Source organism: Balaenoptera ricei, chromosome 11 (genome assembly GCF_028023285.1).
Source record: "Balaenoptera ricei isolate mBalRic1 chromosome 11, mBalRic1.hap2, whole genome shotgun sequence".
In the NCBI taxonomy this organism is placed as follows: domain Eukaryota; kingdom Metazoa; phylum Chordata; class Mammalia; order Artiodactyla; family Balaenopteridae; genus Balaenoptera; species Balaenoptera ricei.
Genome location: NC_082649.1, coordinates 36,798,666 through 36,822,532, shown reverse-complemented (window position 1 = coordinate 36,822,532; position 23,867 = coordinate 36,798,666). Strand labels below are relative to the sequence as shown.

Sequence of the window (23,867 nt, the reverse complement as noted above, 5' to 3'; positions counted from 1 at the left end):
AATCCACTTGACTGCTGATGGGTGGGGCTGGGTTCCCTCCCTGTTGGTTGTTTGGCCTGAGGCAACCCAACACTGGAGCCTACCTGGGCTCTTTGGTGGGGCTAATGACAGACTCTGGGAGGGCTCACTCCAAGGAGTACTTCCCAGAACTTCTGCTGCCAGTGTCCTTGTCCCCACGGTGAGCCACAACCACCCCCTCCCCCCGGCCTCTGCAGGAGACCCTCCAACACTAGCAGGTAGGTCTGGTTCCGTCTCCCCTCTGGGGTCACTGCTCCTTCCCCTGGGTCCCAATGCGCACACTACTTTGTGTGTGCCCTCCAAGAGTGGAGTCTCTGTTTCCCCCACTCCTGTTGAAGTCCTGCAATCAATTCCCACTAGGCTTCAAAGTCTGATTCTCCAGGAATTTCTCCTCCAGTTGCCAGACCCCCACGTTGGGAAGCCTGACATGGGGCTCAGAACCTTCACTCCAGTGGGTGGACTTCTGTGGTATAAGTGTTCTCCAGTCTGTGAGTCACCCACCCAGCAGTTATGGGATTTGATTTTACTGTGATTGTGCCCCTCCTACCGTCTTATTGTGGCTTCTCCTTTGTCTTTGGATGTGGGGTATCTTTTTTGGTGAGTTCCAGTGTCTTCCTGTCGATGATTGCCCAGCAGCTAGTTGTGATTCTGGTGTTCTCGCAAGAGGGAGTGAGAGCACGTCTTTCTACTCCGCCATCTTTGTTCCTCTCGACAAATCCCTTTCATAACCCCCACTCCAAGGAGAAGTGTGGGAAGCAGGCATCTCAGGATGAGCAGGGGTCCCTGGTCCGGCTCTGGGTCTCCCGACAGGCATGAGCAGGAAGTGGCCCTCTGCTCCAGCAGCATCCGTCTGGAACAGCTCCAGTCAGTCCTACAGCCAAGGGCCTTCAGGCTCCACTCAGAAGTCGATTTTTAACTGGAATTTTTGTGAGGATTCTCTTTTCTACTACTTTTTAGTTTCCTATCTGCAAAATAATAATGAGTTCTTTCTCTTCGACTTAACAAGTTAATAGGTCAGATGACTGGGCTGATACTGATACTGAATATCTTTCGAGTTGATGGTCTGAATACAAATAATCTCCCTGGCATTCCCAAGAATGCAAAGAGACTCTAATAGTCCCTGCCACTGCACCCTAGATTCCTTCCATATTTGATTTGTCCCCTCAAGAGACTTGGGAAATAGCTTAAGTAAAAGCTCAAGATAATTCTATCATGATATAAGATTTTCCTCCTCAATGGTTTACCTTTATTGGAGGGAAAAGCAACATCACAACTCACAAAAACTGGGATTGAGATATCCCTAACAGGAGAAACTCCTAATCAAAGAAGCCTGAAATCACTCTAGCTGTTTTCAAAATACATTTTGAGTTCTTATTGTAGCCACATATTTCTATGCAAACACACACACACACACACACACACACACACACACACACCAATCTCACTTTGTGGTCCAAAGCAAGGTCATTTTGATTATTTGGAAAGTGGAAACTGGCAATTTACTACTTATATGAATAATGGTAAACTGAAGAATGTAATGATTCTCTTCCACCCCTTTCCTTATTAACAAATGAGAACACATAAAAAATTTATGTGATATAAAAAGGCCATCTTACAAGCATCTTTACCAGTTGGATACTTTAATTATTTAACATTAAACTTTCTATTAAAGGTACTATTTCAAAGGTGCCAGGCAAAGTGGAGTTCATGTTATGTAAAAATTTGACCATCCTTCTGTAGCAAAGACATTTACTTATGACTGAATATCCATGGACTTCCTCCCAATTCTCCAGCTACCCTGAAGTTAAGTGGAGCCATATTACTGGTTCTGGTCAGTGTGCTGTGAGTGAAAGAACATGTCACTTTTATGCTGAAAAAAGGCTAGTGTGTGTGGTTCTCCGACTCTCCATTCCCCTTCCGCAATGATTAAGGAGGCCATGTGTTCCAGCTGGTACAGCTATGAGACAGTGGAACTTCCATCCGTCTCAGTACTGGAGAGACTATGTGAAACTGAATATCTGACCTATGGTAGATGTGTAACATCAACAAAAACCAGATATTTGTTATACAAGGTTACTGAGACTTTGATTTTGTTGTTGTCACAACACAGCTTAGCCTATCCTTATTAATACACCTTCATGGTTGAAAATTGCACTTTCAATTATGGATAATCTGGAGGAGATAAGTTCAGAGACTAATTTTGGTCAAAGAACCCATTGCGTACTGTACAAATGTCATTTAATTTGAAAGTATAGTTATTTGCAAAGTCTAATTTTTTAAAAGTAGAGGTTAGCATGTAGTCTTTGATTTTAAAAGAGCCATTTTATTTCCTATTGTTTCCTCCTGAGTTGGTTTGTGTATTGTGGCTTGCAGCATTCCATGGACAGAGTTATAGCTTTGTGTGGTCTCATTTGTTTCATCATTTTTAGGGGATCATTTCAAGCTAGCTTATGATATAGGTATCAACTAAAAGTCCAACTGAAACAGCCTATTTAATAGAGTCAATGCTAACATAATTACTTCAGAGAGATAATCTGTTTGCTTACACTTTAACACATAGTTAAGAGACTTCTCATTAAAACCCTCAACTTCCAAGGGTCTGCATCTAAATTTTATACAGTAAGAAAATGGAAATGATCTTATTTCTACATGAGTTTTCCCGCGTATTTAAGTTTTGTGATTTCTTCCTTTCCAACTTAGTAATATCACAGCAATCATCAAACAGCTGGATCTAAGAAATGATAAAACCAGTCGCCCCTTATGTCATTTCTACCCAGGAAGCTGACAACACTGCTATTTGTTTTTTGGTTGGTAACAACATTAGTCTAAACATCATTATGCACACTGCAGTTGCATATTTATTTCTCCTTCCAAGAGAAAAGAAAAAGGAATTTACTAGTGTAATATAAAAACAATGGGGCACTTTAAACTAATAGCTAGTGAATTTATAATAAACAAGAAGAATTGTTTCTTCATATACCATATAGAGACTCAGCCAATCCTTGGAATTTGTTACTAATTATTTCATAGTTGAGGCTATTTTGTTTAAAGCTGGATAACTTAATAATTAATGAAACCTTTCATTTTTGTCACCTAACTATAAAGGTAATTAAATTTTGTGCTTTAGGAAATCACTTCCCTAACGCTGACTAGGTCTTTCACTCTCACTCTGTTCACCTTCTGGAGTGAAGGAAATAACACAGTAAGTTTTATAGCCACATACCTCATTGTTTCCATTAGGAATACTTTAAACAAGCTGAAATCACGCTCAAGTCCTAAAAATCTCTTCCAGGTTGGTAAAAACTCTGAGCTTCATAATTCCATTCCCTTTTTAAAGGAAAGTGGTTTTGTTTGTTTTTGACCGCTTTACTGAGGTTTTACAGAAACAAACTGCATATTTTCACAGTGTAAAATTCGATAATTTGACATACGAAACCATCACTATAATCAAGATAATGAACGTACTCACTGTCCCCCAAAGTTTCCTTGGGTACCTTTGTAACTGTTCCCTTCCATTTCTCCCCCCACACCTCTGTTCCCAAACTGTAGTGCTTTTTGACACATAGATTATTTTGAATTTTCTAAAATTTTATATAAATGGAATTATACAGTATGTACTCTTTTATTTGGCTTATTTCACTTGTTAATGCCCCAAAGTTAAAAACAACGACCACAAAGAGCCAACTATGCTTTCCCAAATAATACAGCCACTTAAGCTATAGCCAATCAAATAATTTCCTTGCCTTGCTTCCATGTATCCTCTAGAAAAACCTTGCCCCTAGCACCTGTTGGTGGAGCACTCCTAACCACTTCTGGTTTGGCACTACTCAACTGGAACCTATGCTTGCTCAAATAACTCAAAAAATTTAACGTTCTTCAGTCTATCTTTTAACACGCTCAACATAATTATTTTTAGGTCCATCCATGTTGTTGCATGTACCAATAGTTCATTCTTTTTTATCACTGAGTAGTACACTATTGCATGGATGCATCTGTTGATGAACATTAGGGTACTTTGCAGTTTTTGATATTACAAATGAAGCTGCTATGAGGTCTTTGTACGGATATATGCTTTCATTTTTCTTGGGTAAATACCTATTTGCGGAATGTCTGAATCATACAGTTGGTGCGTGTTTAACATTTTTAAAAGTTGCCAATTTAGGAATTGACAAAGTGTTTTCCATTATGGTTATACCAACTTACACCCTCACCAGCAGGGTAGGAGAGTATGAGAGTTACAGTTCCCTCACATCTTCACCAGCACTTGATATGACCAGTCTTTTAAATCTCATTTTGGTTTTAATTTGCACTTCCCTAATGACAAATGATAGTGAGCATTTTTTCATGGGCTTATTTGCCATTCATATATCCTGTTTGGTGAACTATCTATTGAAATCTTTTGCCCTTTTACTCTTGGGTTTTTTTACTTGTTTCAGTTGTTGAGTTACAAGTATTCTTTACATACTCTGAATGCAAATTCTTTATCAGATATATGATTTGCAAATGTTTTCCCCCAGTTTGTGGCTCATCTTTTCATTGTCTTAATAGTGTCTTTAGAGGAGCCAAAGTTTTTACATTTGATAAAGTCTAATTCATCAAAAAAATTTGTGTTAATGAATCATGCTTTTAGTGCTGTATCTAAAAAACCTTTGCTTGAGCCAAGATCACAAAGTTTATGAGTTCTTCTAGAAGTTTTCTAACTTTAGTTTTTACATTTAGATCAATGATCCTCTGAATTAATTTTTATCTATCATACAAGGTATGAACTGAAGTCCTTGTTTTTTTTTTTTGGCATATGGATATCTATTTGTTCCAACATCAACATCATTTGTTGAAAAGACTTTCCCTTCTCCACTGAATTGCCTTGCACCCCTGTTGAAAATAAGTTGTCCATAATTACGTAGGTCTACTTACAGACTTTCTCTTCTGACAGATTTAATCTGTCAATTTTTACACCAATATCATACTCTCTTGATTTACAGTAAGTCTTTTTTTCTTAGTATTTATTTAGTTATTTGGCTGCGCCGGGTCTAAGTTGCAGCACGTGGGATCTAGTTCCCTGACCAGGGATTGAACCCAGGCCTCCTGCATTGGGAGTGTGGAATCTTAACCACTGGACCACCAGGGAAGTCCCTACAATAAGTCTTAAAATCAGGTAGTGTTAGGTCTCTAATTTTGTTCTTCTTTTTCAAAGCTGTTCTGATTAGTCTAGCTTCTTTACATTTCCATATGAATTTTAGAATTTCTTCAAAAGTCCTGCTGGGATTTTTTTTTTTTTATTTTTTTTTAATTTTTTTTTTTTTTTTTTTTTAATGATATTCTTGTCTGCTTACATTCTTTTTATGTATGTATGTATGTATGTATGGCTGTGTTGGGTCTTTGTTTCTGTGCGAGGGCTTTCTCTAGTTGTGGCAAGTGGGGGCCACTCTTCATCGCGGTGCGCGGGCCTCTCACTATCGCGGCCTCTCTTGTTGCGGAGCACAGGCTCCAGATGCGCAGGCTCAGTAATTGTGGCTCACGGGCCCAGCTGCTCTGCGGCATGTGGGATCTTCCCAGACCAGGGCTCGAACCCGTGTCCCCTGCATTGGCAGGCAGATTCTCAACCACTGCGCCACCAGGGAAGCCCTCCTGCTGGGATTTTAATTGGGATTTTGTTGAATCTACTGGTCAATATGAAAACTGACATCCTAACAATACTGAATCTTCTGACCTGTATATCTCTCCATTTATTTAGGTCTTTAATTTCTCTCAGCATTGTTTTGCAGTTTTCAGTGTTTAATACATCTTTTGTCATTTTTCCCTAAGTATTTCAAATTTTTGATGCTATTGTAAATGGTATTGTTTTAAATTTGTTATTGCTAATTGTTTGTAGGTATTATACAGAAATACAATTGATTTTCGTACAATGATCTTGTATCATGCACCTTTGCTAAACTCATTTATTAGTTTTACTGACTTTTTTTGTAGATTTCATTGGATTTTCTACATAGATGATGATGTTGTCTGAGAATAAAAACAGTTTTACTTCTTCCTTTCCAATCTGAATGTCTTTTTTTTAAAAAATAAATTTATTTATTTATTTTTTATTTTTGGCTGTGTTGTTGGGTCTTTGTTGCTGCGCGAGGTCATTCTCTAGTTGTGGCGAGCGGGGGCTACTCTTCATTGTGGTGCGCGGGCTTCTCATTGTGGTGGCTTCTCTTGTTGTGGAGCATGGGCTCTAAACACGTGGGCTTCAGTAGTTGTGGCTCACGGGCTCTAGAGCACAGGCTCAGTAGTTGAGGCACACGGGCTTAGTGGGATATTCCTGGACCAGGGCTCGAACCTGTGTCCCTGGCATTGGCAGGCGGATTCTTAACCACTGTGCTACTAGGGAAGTCCCTGAATGACTTTTGTTTCTCTTCTTGCCTTATTGCACTAGGTAGAACTTCCAGTACAATGCTAAATGGGAGTCATAAGAATAGACATTGCTGACTTATTTCTGAGGTTGGGAGAAAGCATTCAGTCTTTCAGCATTAAGTATTATGTGAGCTGTATACTTTCTATAGAAGCCCTTTATCTGTTTGAGAAAGTTCTCTTCTATTCCTAGTTTGCTGAGAGTATTAGGAATGGATGTTGGACTTTGTAAAACTTTTTATGCCTTTATTGAAATGATCAGATGATTTTTTCAATTTTAGTTTAATATGGTGAAATATATTTAATTGATTTTTGAACGTTACACTAGGCTTGCATTCCTGTGACGAACCTTACCTGATTATGATGTATTGTTCTTTTAACGGATTGTTGGATTCAATTTGTTAAAATGTTAAGAACTTTTTATCTGTGTTCCATGAGGGAAAACTAGATATTGGTTTGTAGTTTTCTTTTTACGTTTATGCAGTATCTTTGTCCATTCTGGTATTAGGCCTCACAGAATGAATTGGGAAATATTCCTTTTTGTTCCAATTTTTCTAGAAAAGTTTATGTAGAATCTGTATCATTTCCTCCTTAAATGTGCGTTAGAATTCACCAGTAAAGCCATTTGGGCCTGGAGTTTCTTTGTGAGAAGGTTTTTAGCTGCAAATTTTAATTTTTTTAATAGATATATGGCTATTCTGGTTATTTATTTCTTCCTGAGAGACTTAGGCAGTTTTTGTCTTTCAACAAATTTGTCCATTTCAACTAAATTGTCTGATTTATTAGCACAAAACTTTTAATAACATTCTCTTATTATTCTTTTAACATCTGTAGAATCTATGGTAATGTCAACCTCTTCCAAGTTGATTATAACTCTGAGCGCCACACTTCCTTTTCCTTCTTGAATAAGGCAAAGTTGTTTCTTGGTTTGTTTTTGTTGGTTGTTTTGTGGTCCTGAACTATAACTTCAAAATATTTTTCCATGGGTATAATTCAGTTATGGAAGTGGATAAAGTATTTTAATTGGGGTATGTACTTCCTTCATAAATTGTTCAATATTTTTTTAAAACCACAAAAATCACAGCCAAAGAGCCAAAGGCAAAGGTGTGTGGTAGGGTAGTGCTAAGACCCAAAAGAAAGGTCACACTGAATGAACAGAGTTAGGAAGAAATTCCTGTCATTCATTTAAAGATCTGGCATTTTCCAATCATATTTTAAAGAAACAAGAAAATCCTTGAAATCCGGGACACTCCTAACACCCTTGATGAGCTGTATTATTGATAAGTAAAAACACCAAAATTCAAGAACAACAGTAACAAATCTATGCATAACCAAACATACTTACAGAATCCAGTACATTTCAGTCAATAAATCAGGGAACACTTACATTAGGATGTGCTAATGAGAGAGTTGATTAAACCTAAATGCAAATAACAGCTTTTCCTATTTGTGGTCTTGAATTAAGAAAAAAAAAGATTACAGAATCAGAAAAAAGTTATGAAGACAGTTTCCCAAAACCACACATAGAGAGAAAGCTATGGAAAACAAGGGTCTCATTTTATTTTTGTCCCTTTTAGCTTTGGTTTCCAGAAATCGTCAGGCCCTTCTTACACTTCAAAGTTTCTCCCCCTAGACCTAGTGAAGAAAATGCCTGTCGTTTTCACAAGAACAAGCATAAAACTATTTACCTGTTTTTGAATTTATGTAGCTCCAACTACTAGCATCTCTGTATACAAATTCCCCAGTTATAAACCCAAGGTAGCAATCACAGAAATTATCTCCACCCTATCAACAGAATATCAGGCCGTAACACCAACTTACATAGTAATCAAGAACGTTAGGGACAGTTTAATTTATGTAACAGAAAGTTAGAGTTACAAGAATTTGACAGGCAATCTCTTCCATCCACACCCACAGCCTTAGCTTGTGCAGGGTCAACTGAAAACCTAATCTACCCTATGAAATACCACTCCACATTCTCAACTGCCTGTTGCACAAAGCCACTTTGATAGCTTGTACTTCAGCTTCAGCACGTCCAAGAGATTTATCAACTCGTCAAAAAAGCGTTCTTCTCCCTCCTCTTGACTTCTCTGTTCTGGCTCCAAAATTTTCCTAAATTTCCCAAGCTTAACAACTTGATGATCTTTGACTCCTATATATTCACTCTCCATGCTCTTCCATTTAGAGAGTTTCACAGGGGTGGGAAAGGAAAAGTGCATTGCAGGGATAATCAGGGAAGGCTTCCTAAAAAATATTTATATTAGGCCTTGAAAGATGCCCAGGACTTTTCAGACAGAAAGACCTAGTATAAATATTTTTTTAGGAGGGCTTCTCTCATTATCCCTACATATATTGGGTTCCTACAGCATTCTGTACTTCTGTTATCTCACTTAACACATACTGCTTTTATTAGAGTTATTTTGTACCTACCAAATTGTAAGCCCCTTCAAGGCCGGAATCATGTTTTATTCTTCTCTGTAACTCTCAGGTTCCCTAGGATAGTATTTTAAAATTCGACTTAAAGAGATTGAATCCTGTACTATAGACAGTATATCATTTTAGGCCCAGAGAAGATACCCAAACATTTGGAGAATGGTCAGTGAATGAACAGCACAACCTTTGTATGTAAAACTTTAATAAAAAAACATTTATAGGGAAAATTTATAGGTAGTTTCTGTATTCCTCTTCAAAGGTTATTTGACTATCTCTCAGTAAGCAAAACTTCTCCTAGCTTTACTTCCCTAATAGCCATCCAAAATATTTAACTATGTCTTACTATGCAGGATAACTCCCAAGGATGAATTTGGGACTCAGAAGATTATCAAAGTGAAAAAAAAAATTAACTCATCCCTTAATAAGGAAATAAAATATCAATCTTTTCAGGCCTACTAGTCCTGTTTGTATGTTTTTAGAAATTCAAAGCTGCATCCAAACAAACAAAAAAAAAGCTTATTCAAAAATGCTGGATTACTGGCCAGGAAATATGAGGCAAAGCAATGGATGGCCCAGCTCATCACATTCCACTGACTCTCAGCAGTGCTTCTTGATCTCTCATCTCCAAATAAAGTCTCTGAGACCTGCTTGATCATGTATCTTAAGGAATATGGAAAAGGGGCATTAGGAGGTATCAAAATGCCCATTCTTTAAATATCCTGTCTGATTTGTGGCATCACAACCTCCTCATCTCTTAAGAAACACTTCGTTAGAAGACCATCACCCAGGCAACATGATCATTTCATCTGAGTGATTTTAATTCAGAGCCTACAAATGATCACTCAATTTTCACCTTCAACTCTATCACCTGTACCCCACAGCCACATCTTTGCCCTTTCAATAACCTCTCACACCCACCTACATTCATTACATGTGACATACTCTTTCAGTCTTCAGACACTTGGAAGTCATACAAAATAATTTAATATTTTACTCAAAACTGTCCGTGTACACCAGATTTTAGAATTATTTCAAAATTTTATTATTGGCAGGAAACACTGCAAAATATTACCTCAGAAATCAAAAGACATTAATGTAATATCTTGTAAACTGAATTGTTTCACCCAATACCAGTGATTTTCAGAGAGAAACAATAGAGAGGGAAAATTTATCTACTGAGTGGTAAATTTCAAATTCCTTATTAAAGACATAAATATGTTTTGCTGCCAGTAATCTTTAAGGCCTCTGTGGACTGTGTGCTTTGCAGTTGTTAAATGGGCTTTGTTTTCCTTTCTATAAGAACAGAAGAAATAACCAGGGGAGGAAAGAAAATGACAAAGTGAAGAACCTGACCATGAAATGCAGTCCAATTTTCACATTTATCATCCTGCCAAGTACAGGCCTAAGCTGAGAGGCAAGGCCAAGCTTAGATGGGAGGGCAGCCATGGTCCTGGCCACAGAATCTTCATGTAGCCAAAGGATGTCTTGGTCTTGAAAATGAAAGCATAGGTTGAAGACAGGGTGGATTATAGTTCAGGGAGTTCAAGGCAGGCAATGCCTTGTCTGTGGATATAATTGTTGGCTAGGGAGCGCTCATTTTATTATGAACTCAGGAAAAAGGCCTTTTTTGAAAAACATTTATTACTCAGATTCTATCCCATTTTTTCTTTATAACCTAGTGGTCAGCTTTTGAAAAATGCTTTACCATTTTAATGTGAACATTTTTGAAGTTTCAAAACAAAACACAACCAACAAGATAAGAGTTGGTGGAATTTGTGTCCATGGAGAGCCAAGTCATGATGGCATGAGCCATTTAAAAGCATGATGAGCAGCCTGCTGCTAATAAAGCATCCTTCACACTCAGTCTGCCTTCAGAAGAGATGAGCTTTGGAAGACCTCCTGCCTCAGTCCAACAGGCCAAGCAAAATGCCAGTCAGTATCAATTAGAAAGTGCCACCTCAGAGGCCTTAAAAATCACATTTAATTATATGATCCACTGCTTCTTCTTTAACATGCACTGAACAAAGTAGTAAATTAGAAAGAGCAGTTTTCCAAGATTCATTTGCTACATTAAAACTCTTTGGAAGTTGTTTGTAAAAACTCCTCATCACAGATGATGGCTTTTGGCACTCTGGGGAACCATGTAAGCACAGGATGCTAAATTTCCTACCACAACATCACTATTTTAGAGGCAAAACCAATGGCCTTAGTTTTCTGCAAATGTATTTTAAACAAGTTATAAGATTTTCCATTTATAAACCTGGCTATCAAATCTCAACATACCCTTAAAAGATGATAAAAACTCAGCTCTGGTGGCTTCAATGGCACTTACATCAGTCTGGTTTTGAGACACGATCATCTTTTCAACTGGTCAACAAGTACCAACTTTGGGCTCAGCAGATGATGCCCAGTGGCTATGCTGCTATCAAAGGGAGGAGGATGAATGAAGTCAGTGCACAGGCTGCCTCACCCAGAGAATCAGACCCATAAGAATGTCCAGAACAAAACTAACTCATTTAACTAGGATTTAATCATAATGAACCTACTTTCTCTCCCTCAATTTTACTAGTGAAGGACTGGCTCAGAGCTCAGATTGAATGTTTTCAGGTAAACACTCTATGTAACTTGTAGTAACTAAAAGTTCCTCAAAATGATCCAAAGAAACTCTACCAAAGTCTTAAACCTCTTATTCCCCAAATCATCTCCTCCAGCTCAAGGACACTTAGCGAAAGAAAACAAAAATGTCATTCCTTGGAATTACGTTTCTCCACTACCAGAAGGAAGATCTAACTTACATTATTTCTGGTCCATTTAATAAATTTTTTTTGAAGGTAAAAACATGGTCATTAAAGCAATAATGACTGCCTCTCTTGAGCTGAATATATTTGCAGTTTCAATCCTCTATAAACCACTTAGAAATATGGAGCATACATGAAATAACAGAGCTTCCCAAAACATTCTGCAAGATTCCACTTTATCTTTGTAGAAAACATAAGTAATGGTTGGAGACTTTTCACTAAGTTCCTGGTCAGATGTGGTTTTCGTGTGTGTGCTTCTAAGTTGCACTGTCCTGGTTCAGCCTTCGGTTACATTTCATGAAACCAGCATTGTTCGATCCTGTGAGAACCCTGTCCTGTGTCTTCAGTTCGATAGATTTTGTTTAATTTAAAGCCTTTTGTTGTAAAAACGTGGGGTTTGTCTGCAGCCATCAGCACCATGTGGACTCCAAAACAAGTTGCCAACCCTTCCTTTCTTGGCCCTTCTCCCCCATTCCCCTGTATTTTTGTGCATACTCAATTGCATATCACCAGGTAAAACTGTTCAGATTATTTGTTTAAATTTATAGTCTTAATAAAAAGTTGATTATATAGGATGGTGGTGCCTTATAAAAAACAAAACGAAACATAGGTAATGTATGTAGATTTTCTGCAAAGTGCTCTGAAAATTCCATAAATCCCATCCTTCAGGGATTTCACTTTTCTGTAGTCTTTCCACCATACTTGAGTTCCTATCCCCTCTAAACATATGCTGCAATACCAACATTTCCATAGACAAAGCACTGCACACTAATAAAACACAACACTGTTTACATTCAGTGCAAATATATAACATATTTTTAGCATAGGTTATGAGCAACATTTTTAGATGGATGGAGCCTGCAGTGATATTAGTAACAAACTTCTACTGTAAATTAGTGGTCTAAATAGAAATTTATGTTCCATAAAACCCAGCATGAAACAATAAGTTAGAAATATTTAAATAACATTTTACAAAGCGTTAGCAGCAAGTACAACTGTGTCAGGCTGAGTCAGTTACTGAAAAGGAGAGGTGGGCACCGTCATAGAAAAGTGCCCAAGCAGCAAGACAGCACCTTGGTCTTTTAAATAACTTTTTAAAAAATTATGTATGAGCTCAAGATCGTACCTGACTAATATCTCAAGGGTAGTCTCAATCTTGAAAACAAAAAAATAACCATCCAGCCCAGAGATAAATTTTACAACTTCTATAGACACAAGGTCAAAAGGCACCGAAATGAGATGGGGTTTGGTTCATATTTTCATTCATTTTCTAAAAATATACTAGATTTATAATGTGAACAAATGAGATTATATCTAGGTTTGGATTTCTAAGATCTATAATCCTGCTCAAGTCATAATCAAGCCCATTCTTGTATTACTCACATTTCACAGGGCAAAGAATATTTCGATTATTTCTTGAGAAAAAGCAGCTTCCAGCTTAAATTTATCTTGCAATTCTGCAAAATACCGAGCCTTTAAACACTATATTCAAAATCTAACATTACGAGCCTGATACTACGGTGGGATCTCAGTGAGTTTGTGAAAACACTATAGAAGCTCCCCAAATTTGTAATTTAGATTTTTTTCCAAAATAACTGAAGTGGGAGTTGATGGTAGTGGCTGGGGTAGGGAACAAGGAATAAAGTTCCAACTTTTTTTCTCCTACAAAAAGAACAGGGAAGTGTCAGGGTTTCAGTAATGGGGATGGCAGAATGTCATGTCTTCAAGTAAGACTAAAATGATGGCTTTACACTTTCTATTCTTTCATCTGCAATTCAGAAGGATAAAGGTAATATTCTAAAAAAAGAAAGGCCTCAATTAAAAAAAAAGAGTTATCTGATTCATGAATAATATCTCAAAATAAAAATAAACAATAGGTTTGGAGCAAGGCTTTACTCAAACAAGAGATTGGTGTTGGCATGCTGAATTTTTCCAATGGATTACCTCACTTATCCCACTTTCATCCTTAAATTCCACATGCCTAAAATTGGATTCATCATTTCTCTCCAAATTTGACTTAGCCTAACCATTTCTGTCAATGGCATCTTTATCCTACCTACTATATAAATTAAAGTCTTCATTCATCACTTCTGATTCTTCCTCTTCTCTTACCCTCAGAGCTAATATGGAAGCTTAGTAAGATTATAAGCTCTAAGAAGCCTGGGGCTATGTCTGTCTTACTCACTTTTCATTTATTCTTTCACCTCTACCACATGACAAGGACAGTGACAGGTACTGGGGGAAAGTGAGAAAGACAGTCATGGCCCCAAGCTCTTATGGAGCTTACAGTCCAGTGAAGAAGTCATACATTAAATAAATACACAAATAAAGGTCTCATTACAAATTGTGGCAAGTGCTTTAAATAAAAAGACCTGGGTTCCATGGATGACTTAGTTAAGATAAGGGGTAGTGGTTGTCAGAAAGGATTCTCTCAGTCAGTGAAAACTGAGCTGAGACTAAAGGGTAAGTCTAAGGTAGCCAGGGGAAGACTCGGGGGGAGAGCACACTGGGAAGAGAGGCAACATGTGGGAAAACCGTCGGGTAGGAAAGAGCTCAGCACATTTTAGAAAATCCAAAAAACGCCAGTAAGGCTGGAGATAATAAATGGGCAGTACAGTTGCCATATTAAGATGCTGGATTTTATCCTGCGTATAATGGGAACCCTACAGGGTTATGCACATGATCTGATTTATGGTCTTGCAAAGAACCCTGTAGCTTCTGGGTGGGGAAATAAAGTGGAACAAGAGTGTAAATGGGGAAACTAGTTAGGAGACCACTGCAATATAGTTACACAGAGAGCTGACAGTGACTTAAACTAATCCAAGCCATCCTCATTCCGAGGGTCTGGCAAAGCTCCCGGTTCATATAAATGAATGAATGAATCAACAGATATCAGCATTGGTTCTTACAGTCTTCTTTCATGATACTCCTACCTGTCCCAGGGTAGAGGCATCCTCCAGTCTTTTTCTAAGATACAAGTACATTTTTCTAGAGTAAAATTTTTAGTCAACATCATGATAAAAAAAATTTAGGTGGTATCTAATGTCTATAATTTAAAGTCCAAACTCCTCAATTGCCACATAAAATTCTATGAAAGTTGAAATATAATTCTTTCTTTATAATCTCAAATAATCAGATAATTTATATATAAGATTAAGCAAAAATTTTTATGAGTGTTCATCATAGTACTATTTACAATATCAAAGTAAAAACAATCTACATGTGCTTCAAATTATGGAACATCTGTATAATGAAATAACATACAGCCCTGAAAAAATGTTTTCAAGGAATATTTGATAATGTGGGGAAACACAATACAACATTAAATGAAAACAGGATATAAAACATATATAATTTGACCTGAAGTTTATTTTTAAAAAGAATACACATGACTAAAAAGAAATAGATCAAAGATCAAAGTAGTGATCTATGGATTGGGAGGTTATAGGTGATTTTTACTTTCTTAATGTGTTTTTCTGGTTTCCAAACTTTCTACAATAATAATACTTTTATTCTCAGAAAAACCTCCTAGTAATGGCTACACCTAAAAGAAAGAAACTTCAGCCTAGCTCCCTATTGCCCTCCCAATCCTTGCGCACAAGTCTGTGATTCTGTTTCCCAAAGACCTGCCTCTACCACTGCCTGCACATGGCACACTTCTGCTCTGCAGCTGAGTCTGTGAGGGCCTCCCTTAGTACCTCCATTCCTGCTCTCAACATTTACTACACAAAGCACTCATCTGACATAACATTTGCTGCCTTGACTCATCAATTTCTTTTCTGTGCCCTTAGCTCTCACTTATCTGTCAAATTGACTATGATTTCACTTCTTTGTCCTGCCCCTAGCACCAAGCACAGCATCTTCTAAGGAGGCATTTAATATTTGCTGGTTGCTCAGAATGAAGTTATTCTATATAGGGGCCATTATTTGGCTCTCAGAAGACTAGCATGGCCATGATCTCCTGGGTCCCTGCTGCTTCTTGGCCAAAAGCTGCTGCCATTACTTCCCCCTTTGAATCACAGACGGTTAGGGCAGGGAAGAGACCTGAGATAGGGTCTAGCTCAATCACTGAAATTAATAAAAGAGAAAATTGAGTTCTAAAAGTACAGAGAGACTCTCTGCAGGTCCCTCAGAGAGGCAGTGGCAGTGGCAGTGGCAGTGGCAGAGCCAGGCCTGGAAATGCAATTGCTCACATTCAGTGGTCACTTCCCCAGACCATCCTATGGCAGTGACCTTCAAGAGCCCTTCTCTCTAACTCTTCAAAGAATGTAAACTGGCAAGCAAGTTTGGAAATGTCCACTTGATTTCCTGAATGTTCATTTGACAGGCTGGAGAAAATGCATTTGGGATTGCCATTGTGTTTTTCACTCTGTTTAATATAACTGTTGAATATCAAAGGTTCACTGAAAGTAAATGAAAGTAGCTTTTAAGCTTAACCGTTAGGCACTTTAGAATTGTTTTCAAGGCAGCACAGCATAAAGGCCAGAATAATCTGATCATGAATTCCTCCCAGGGATATAAAATTAAAAGCATAATTCAGTGTACATCTTTCCTCCTATGATGAACGAATGCAGACCTGAATGAAGCCAGGGTGTGTGATATGTGCTTATGAACCAGCATGGAAAGGATGCTTTTCACCACTCCAGGAAGAAATATTAAAGTCACTGATGAACAATTATTCTGATAAAGCACTAAGATCCTGTAAGGTTAGGCTGTGATTTAAGTTGACAGCTTTGCTTATAAACACTGGTTTTAAAAAATACCAATTAATTATTCATTTGACTCCTGCTCTGCTCTGATACTGTCCAAATTCTGGCACTTCATGTCATGCCATCGTCTTTTACCACATAAACTTGTTTTATCAAGACAAAGAGAGCAAAAAATACTTTCAAGTGAAAATAATAAAAAGGATCTACTTTACTATTGCAAACTCTGACAATTTCCTCTTTGCATTAAAAAAGATAACAAGTGTCAAACCAGTTATTACAGCACATGACAGCTTCAGAATAGAGACAGCATATCCAGCTCTATATTATTCAATATGGACACATGGGAAAAGAGCAGACAGTTTTTCTAACAGATTTCTCTGCCTCAATGCCAATATGGCAAATAATCATAAGAAAATGTTATTACTCTACCTAATTTTCCCTTGGAGCTTTTAAATGGAAACTTTTGTTAACTGATTTTTAAAATATGCACAGGGAGGGGTGGGCAGCAACACCATTATGAAGGATCCTGCCAACGACATCCAGGCTTAGGTGAAATGACCCCTGGGATGGGAGGGTTCTGAAGACGAGTAATAAGGGCTGAGGACTGGGGATACATGGCAAAGACAGATGTCTTTCCTAAAATGGAAGAGCTCCTGAGATGGCATGAACTGCACTGAGGCAGAAGCTGGAGGAAGGAAAAGAGAAATATTAATGTGTGGTTTCTTTCTCTAATCACTGGGGATGACAGTCAAAATCAGAGGAGAGTACAGCAATTCAGAAGTAAAAGGAACAGAAGCAAAATAAAGTCACTGCAAGGTCTCTTCATTAGAGACTGAGATTCATTTCAACTAGCCTATCTTAGCTCAGCTGCCATAACAAAATACCACAGACTGGGTGGCTTAAACAAAATATTTACTTCTCACAGTCCTGGGAGCTGGGAAGTCCAAGATCAAAGTGCTAGCCAATTTGGTTCGTGGTGAGAGCCCGCTTCCTGCCTTGCAGAGGGCCGCCTTCTCACTGTGTCCTCAAGTTTCAGGGTGAGGAGTGAAGGGTGCTCTCTCTTCTTTTTCTTATAAGGACACTAATTCCACCCTCATGACCTCATCTAAACCTAATTACCTCCAAAGGTCCCACTTCCAAATACCATCACATTGGGGGGTATGGCTTCAACATATGAATTTTAGGAAGACACAAACATTGGGTCCATAACGTAACCTTTACCTAGTACCTACTATGTGCTAGATGTAAGTTCTGAATAAAATTGAATAATCATGCCAGGGGCAGAATCATGCTTATAATAAGATGCTCAGAAGCAAGACTGTATTTTCCTTTACACCTAAAAAAGCTTGTTTAGCAAACAAAGTTATTTTTACCTGAAATGGCTTTAAATCCTGTGCTTTGTATTTATGTCCATACTTTTTAGATAAGACCTACTTTAACTGTTGCCAATTCTCACATTTTACTGATCTACTAAGCAGTATCCAGACTTGCCAATTTTATTTTCTGTCACCCTAATGTTATCATAACTTAATGCTATCAGGGAACACGAAAGAATCAATGCTGATTATAGTTAAGAAAGTGAGGACGAAAGCAATACTAACTGGGGATATTTGGTTTTTTGTAAAGCCTCGACAGGAGGTCCTCTTATCCTGGAGTCATTTAAGAGTCATTAACTTGGGGCTTCCCTGGTGGCGCAGTGGTTAAGAAATTGCCTGCCAATGCCGGGGACACGGGTTCGAGCCCTGGTCCGGGAAGATCCCACATGTCGCGGAGCAACTAAGCCCATGGGCCAAAACTACTGAGCCTGCGCTCTAGAGCCCGCGAGCCACAACTACTGAAGCCTATGCGCCTAGAGCCTGTGCTCTGCAACAAGAGAAGCCACCGCAATGAGAAGCCCACGCACTGCAACGAAGAGTAGCTCCCGCTCACTGTAACTAGAGAAAGCCCGCGTGCAGCAACGAAGACCCAACGCACCCAAAAATAAATAAATAAAATAAATTTATTAAAAAAAAAAAAAGAATCATCAACTTGACTCAAACCCAGCAAAAATGCTACAAATACATGGAGTAAAGATGTCAGTGCTTTTCTGGCAAGGAAGCATGGTTTAGTGGAAAGAGAATCCACTCAAGGTCTTTGGAGTCAAACAGATATGGTTTTGAAATCTAGTCCCACAATTTTTTTTTTTTTAAACAGTGTGACCTCTCTGAGTTTCAATTTCTTCATCTGCAAAAATGAGAATATCCCTGCTGCACAGGAATGCCGTGTGGGATTAAATGAGAGGGAAGTATGTGCAAGTGCTTAAGAGGAAGTACCATGTGGTCAATATGTTGTTTCCTCTCTGTTCCCATGAATGCCTTCTACTAGGTACGGGTCAGAAGTTCAGAAAGTTTACTACCAGTCTCTGCTGTGTGTGTGTATATGTGTGAGAGAGGGGAGGGGCCATGTGCAGAGGAAGGTTATAGATTTGTGAGTACTGTGCTTTCATGAGCCTGACCATCTTTAAAATATTTTGTGTTTACTTTATTGATTTGAATATCATATTAATTTACCCACATATTTCATCTGACACCTCCATTTTCTGGTCTTTTAGGCATCTCTGGGCATGTGGATGCTTGATAAATAGACTTATTAGCATGATTTGACTATCTCTATCCTGTCTCCCATTTTTTTTAACAGAATTACACAGCTGGCAGTGAGGATGGCGCCGAATCTCATCATTCACTTACAGCCCTTTCTGCATGACTGAATCTGACTCTGTTTATTCCCATTCTCTGCTTAGAGGACCATCTCTGGTGTCTCTTCACTGAGAGGCAATGTGTACAAGCAGACAAAGCAGAAGAATAAAGGAGGGAAGAAATGTGGGCCCTGAGCTTCTGGATGGGCTCTGACCTATTTCACTCACTTTCAAACTCTGTGTGAATCTATTTCAGCCACTGCAGGGAAAGGCTGAGGAATCTTGATTTCCTTGAAGAAGGGAATGAACAATCGACACACTAAAAATCAGAGGAGACTTTGGAAATTACAAGAGAGGCTGCTACTGTTAATGACTAAGTTGCCTTGGTATGTCTTGTGTGCTAAAATTCCATTTCATTTTCATCATACATAGAACCAGAATTATCGCTGCAGGAACAGCTACAAATTGTGTTCCCTTTGTTCTATCAGAACATCCCAAATAGTATCACATGCTACCTGAAGATGTGCCCCTGAAATAGACCGACAATGCTTCAATTATCTTGGCTGCAGGCAAAGACAAAATAAGAGTCTCAGGAGTTCTCAAAAAGTTCAAAAAGTTCTCTCTAGACTGTGTTGTTTTCAGATGGAAACTACAAGAACATGACCAAAACTATAATAGTGGAGATTTCCCTGGGCTTTGTTCTGGCTATAAGGTAGTTTCCAAATATACGACGAAAGGTAAGTAGAAGCCGACAGGGGCCCAATGTGGAACACATCAACATGATCATAGTTCAGACACACAACCCATTCAGTCCCCACCCCACCCCACCCCCAGCTTCTCACACACGCAGGGTTACCCAAACTCTGGTTAACCTAGCATCAACCTTCCTATTTAAGTTTATCTGATAATTCACAGTGTAATGGGAAAAAATGGAAAGACAGAAAGGAGAAAACATAAAACGAATATTGTCCTTCATGTTGGTAAAAACATAAATTGGTTACATGACAAATGTGAGGCAGTGATTAAGCTGACAGTCCAATGGCAAAGTTATTAAAATCTTTTTTTTTTTCCAACTTGGAATCTTTATTCTTGATGATTTTGTAATAGGCTCGTCCTTAGTTTGGTTAAGCAAACTCTCATTTGGCTATGAGAATTCATTCAAATTTGCTAAAGGAACTATGATGATAAAATTATACAGCAAGTTGGGAAAAATACCCATGAAATAACACAACTTTTTATAAAATTGTCAGGTTTCAATTCCAGTAACCCATAAGACAGGGCCTAAAGCCTATTCATAATCACATAGTTCCAGAATGAGGAGCTATTGCCAGAAACTTTTTATGGGGTGGGAAAAGGAATAATAAAAGATGGTCAGTGCTGACAAATACAGGTTTAATGATACAGTGCTCTTCACAGACGGCTACAGAGACTGTAAACTATTATCCAGAAACATAAAACCACACAACACAGACCACTTAGCCAGATCTAAAATAAACTGGCTTCTTGTAACTACCCTGTAATCACTACAGCCCTTCTTCCATCCAAAAATGACCCTAATCTCACATGAAAACAGTTATTGTAGGGGAATCAGAAACCCAGCTTTGTGGCCAGAAGTAAAAACCAAAGGAAAAACAGCAGTTCAGGGGTTAGCTGGTGAAAGCGGGAGATCTGGTGCCCTTCACTGCGCTGCTTTGCTCTTCTTCCTCTTGCTCTTTTTGTCCCTCTTCTCCAGCCCATCCATGTTAGCTCTCAATAGGTTTGAATAAGCCATCTGAAACTTATTCACTTCTTTGGAGCTCACCACAGCGCTGATCTTCTTTTTCCCATCGGTAGCTCTTAACAGACACTTGTTGTCTGAGGGCTCAAAGCCCTCCACAGAACCCTTCCTTGGAATGGGTTTAGTTCGACCATCATACTTGTTCAGGGTGATGAACACGCTGCCCGACAACTGGCACTTCTGGAAGAGGCTGGTCAGCTCTGTCAGGAACTGCTCCCTCTCCAGCAGCACCATCCTGGCGCTGCTGGCTCCACTCTGTCAGCATCTATTAAAATCTTTAGAGAAAAAAATCTCATTTCTTCAAAATTTTCCACCATTTCAAAAGCCAAGTTGAAAGTTGAGTGACTGCTGTAAAAGGAAACACCCTTTCTGAACCACATCTGTGTGATGGGGCCACTGATGCCACCACTACTGCTCGATCAACACACCCTGGAACAAGAATTTTCATTTCTGAATCCAAGCCTGTTCAAAATCCTCCTGGGGAAGTAAACTAACACCTGGGCATCTTCTGCAGTGTAAAAATTCTCTTAACGGCAGTAGCCTTATGTTTAGACTCAAAAATGCCTTTTCCCTTGCATCAGCTTCTCTCAGGTAAAAGGAAATAAAGACAGAAGGCAAGGGCCCCTTCAGTAAAATCCCACTGAGAAGGGACAGGCAAAATAGGAAGATTGAATTCTAACATGAGGGGACCCTATGATGATGTGAAAGGGAAAGGAGAGAAAAGAGGAATGGCACCTAATCTGGAAGATTCAAGTACATTCACAGATACTTTCCCAAGATGTGCAAGCATCTAGCCTTCTTTAAGGAGACAACCGTGGCATCATATAACTCAAATAAATTCCTTTCTGAATGAAAGCTGAGTAACAAAAACAGAACTTGGCAAGATGGCACAGCACAGTGAGGGCAGAATTGTATTCCCAGTTGATACTTGGTGAGATGTTAGGTTGTCATCTCAATATAAAATAAAATGAGGCCGCACAATGGAAAATGTTTTGAAAAGTAAAAATCCAAGGGAAAGATGAAGGCAGCATTTAAATGAATCTGGAGAAAACGAACTCTGTGGGGTGGGCAGCTCTGACTGTGACCTTTCTCCAGTTGACATCCTGGGAAGAGAAGAGACATGATGGAGATGCCAGTGCCTGCCTCCTTCCCCCACAACGGGGATGGCAGTACCATTTGCCAGCACCTGGAAGCTGAGAGAGAGCCTGATGTGGATTCTGTCCATCCATTAAAGGCAAGAAGAGTGAAAAGTGGGAGAGAAAGCTCCTAATACCAACAGTGGTGACCTGGGGTCATGCAGTAAGGAGTTATAAAGGCATAAAAGCTTCTTTATTCAGATGGTTCCTTTCAGGGGAACTCATTTCATGATACTTAATGCAGGCAGTTAGAAGAACAGTTGGGTTGGATATAACTTACAGTATGTCACACAAACCTGGAGCGCCCACAGAACATTAATTTCAGGGCACACATTGAGATTATGCTCTTACAACCAGCCTCTTTGCCAGGGGCAGCAGCTTGTAACTCAGAAAGTCATGTTTCATTTAGGATGTGCTGTATAATGTTGAAGGGGAAAGTTACCTGTTTTGTTTTGTTGTGTCTTTTTCCCCAATCCGAGTAGAAAGCACTTGGGAAAGAGCTACATATGCTAAACTGAAATTTTCTATAAAGTTGTTCTCACTCATTTCAGCACAAATCTGCTTAGGTCATATCTCTTGCATGTCTACTCTTGTTCTAAACACAAGACTTCCCCTGCTACTGAGATCGCCCACAAGCAAGCTCACCATTCTGGGATTTGCTTTATCTCATATAGGTTTGGGTATCACTTTCTCCTGAACCTAGAACTGTCTTTTCCACCACAGCATGCCAGACACTAACTCATCCCTACTCAAAGGGGCTTTTAGAACACCACTTTCTTGATGTGCTACATATATACAATGGAATACTACTCAGCCATAAAAAAGAATGAAATAATGCCATTTGCAGCAACACGGATGGACCCAGAGATTATCATACTGAGTGAAGTAAGTCAGAAAGAGAAAGACAAATATCATACGATATCACTTATATGTGGAATCTAAAATATGACACAAATGAACTTAGGTATGAAACAGACTCACAGACATAGAGAGTGAATTGCCAAGGGGGAGGAGGGATGGGGGAGGGACAGGGTGGGAGTTTGGGTTTAGCAGATGCAAACTATTATATATAGGATGGATAAACAACAAGGTCCTACTGTATAGCACAGGGAACTATATTCAATATCCTATGATAAACCGTAATGGAAAAGAATATGAAAGAGAATGCATATATATATATATGTATGTATGTGTGTGTATATATATACATATAACTGAATCACTTCACAGTACAGCAGAAATTAACACAATATTGTAAATCACTATACTTGAACAAAATAAATTAAAAAAAAAAAGACATTCTTAAGAGAATTTTCAAAAAAAAAAAATCCCACCTTCCTCTATGTGGTAGTGAGGTGGTCCTTTTTTCACCCTTAGCTACTCCTCAGCTCTGGTAATCAGTAACTATTCAACTTAGATAAGAGAAACCATATTAATTCTTCTAAGTAATGCAAACATCTAATTTTACATGCTCTCAAATTACTTTCATTTCTACTGCATGTTTGTGTAGCTGTTACATGAGTCCTTTGTACTGATGCAGCTGTCATCCCTTCAACTCAGTTCTTGCCAAACACTGAGCTGTGTCTGGAGATACAAAGATAACCACTCTTGTTGAAGAGATGCCAGTTTAGTGGGAGAGCAGACATGTAAACAGATCTGTATGTGAGATACATGGCCTGGAGAGGGAGAAAAAATATATTGCACAAATAAATCAGCACAACAGCACAAAAAGAACTAGAGGGCCATAATATACCACAAAGATCCAGTGAAATGCAAGGATTGTGAACATGAAGGTAATACTTGCATTTTCATCTCAGTCAATCTACATACTCTGCTGCAAAGGAAGAAGTAACCTCGTTCCTACCTAAAGCCAACTTTCCACTTGAGTCCCAGGGCCAAGCCCCTCTCTCATATCAGGGACACAGTCCT

The 23,867-nt window shown here is 38.7% G+C and overlaps 2 protein-coding genes across 5 annotated transcripts in view; both read right to left on the bottom strand.

Moving 5' to 3' along the window:
- BTBD9 (BTB domain containing 9) overlaps positions 1-23,867 on the bottom strand; it is a 406,786-nt gene that overhangs the window by 250,735 nt on the left and 132,184 nt on the right. The window lies entirely within an intron of this gene.
- Positions 20,619-21,036, bottom strand: LOC132374721 (signal recognition particle 14 kDa protein-like). Its single transcript, XM_059938780.1, has one exon. It carries the CDS (start codon positions 21,034-21,036, stop codon positions 20,704-20,706), a length of 333 nt encoding a protein of 110 aa, XP_059794763.1. The 3' UTR covers positions 20,619-20,703.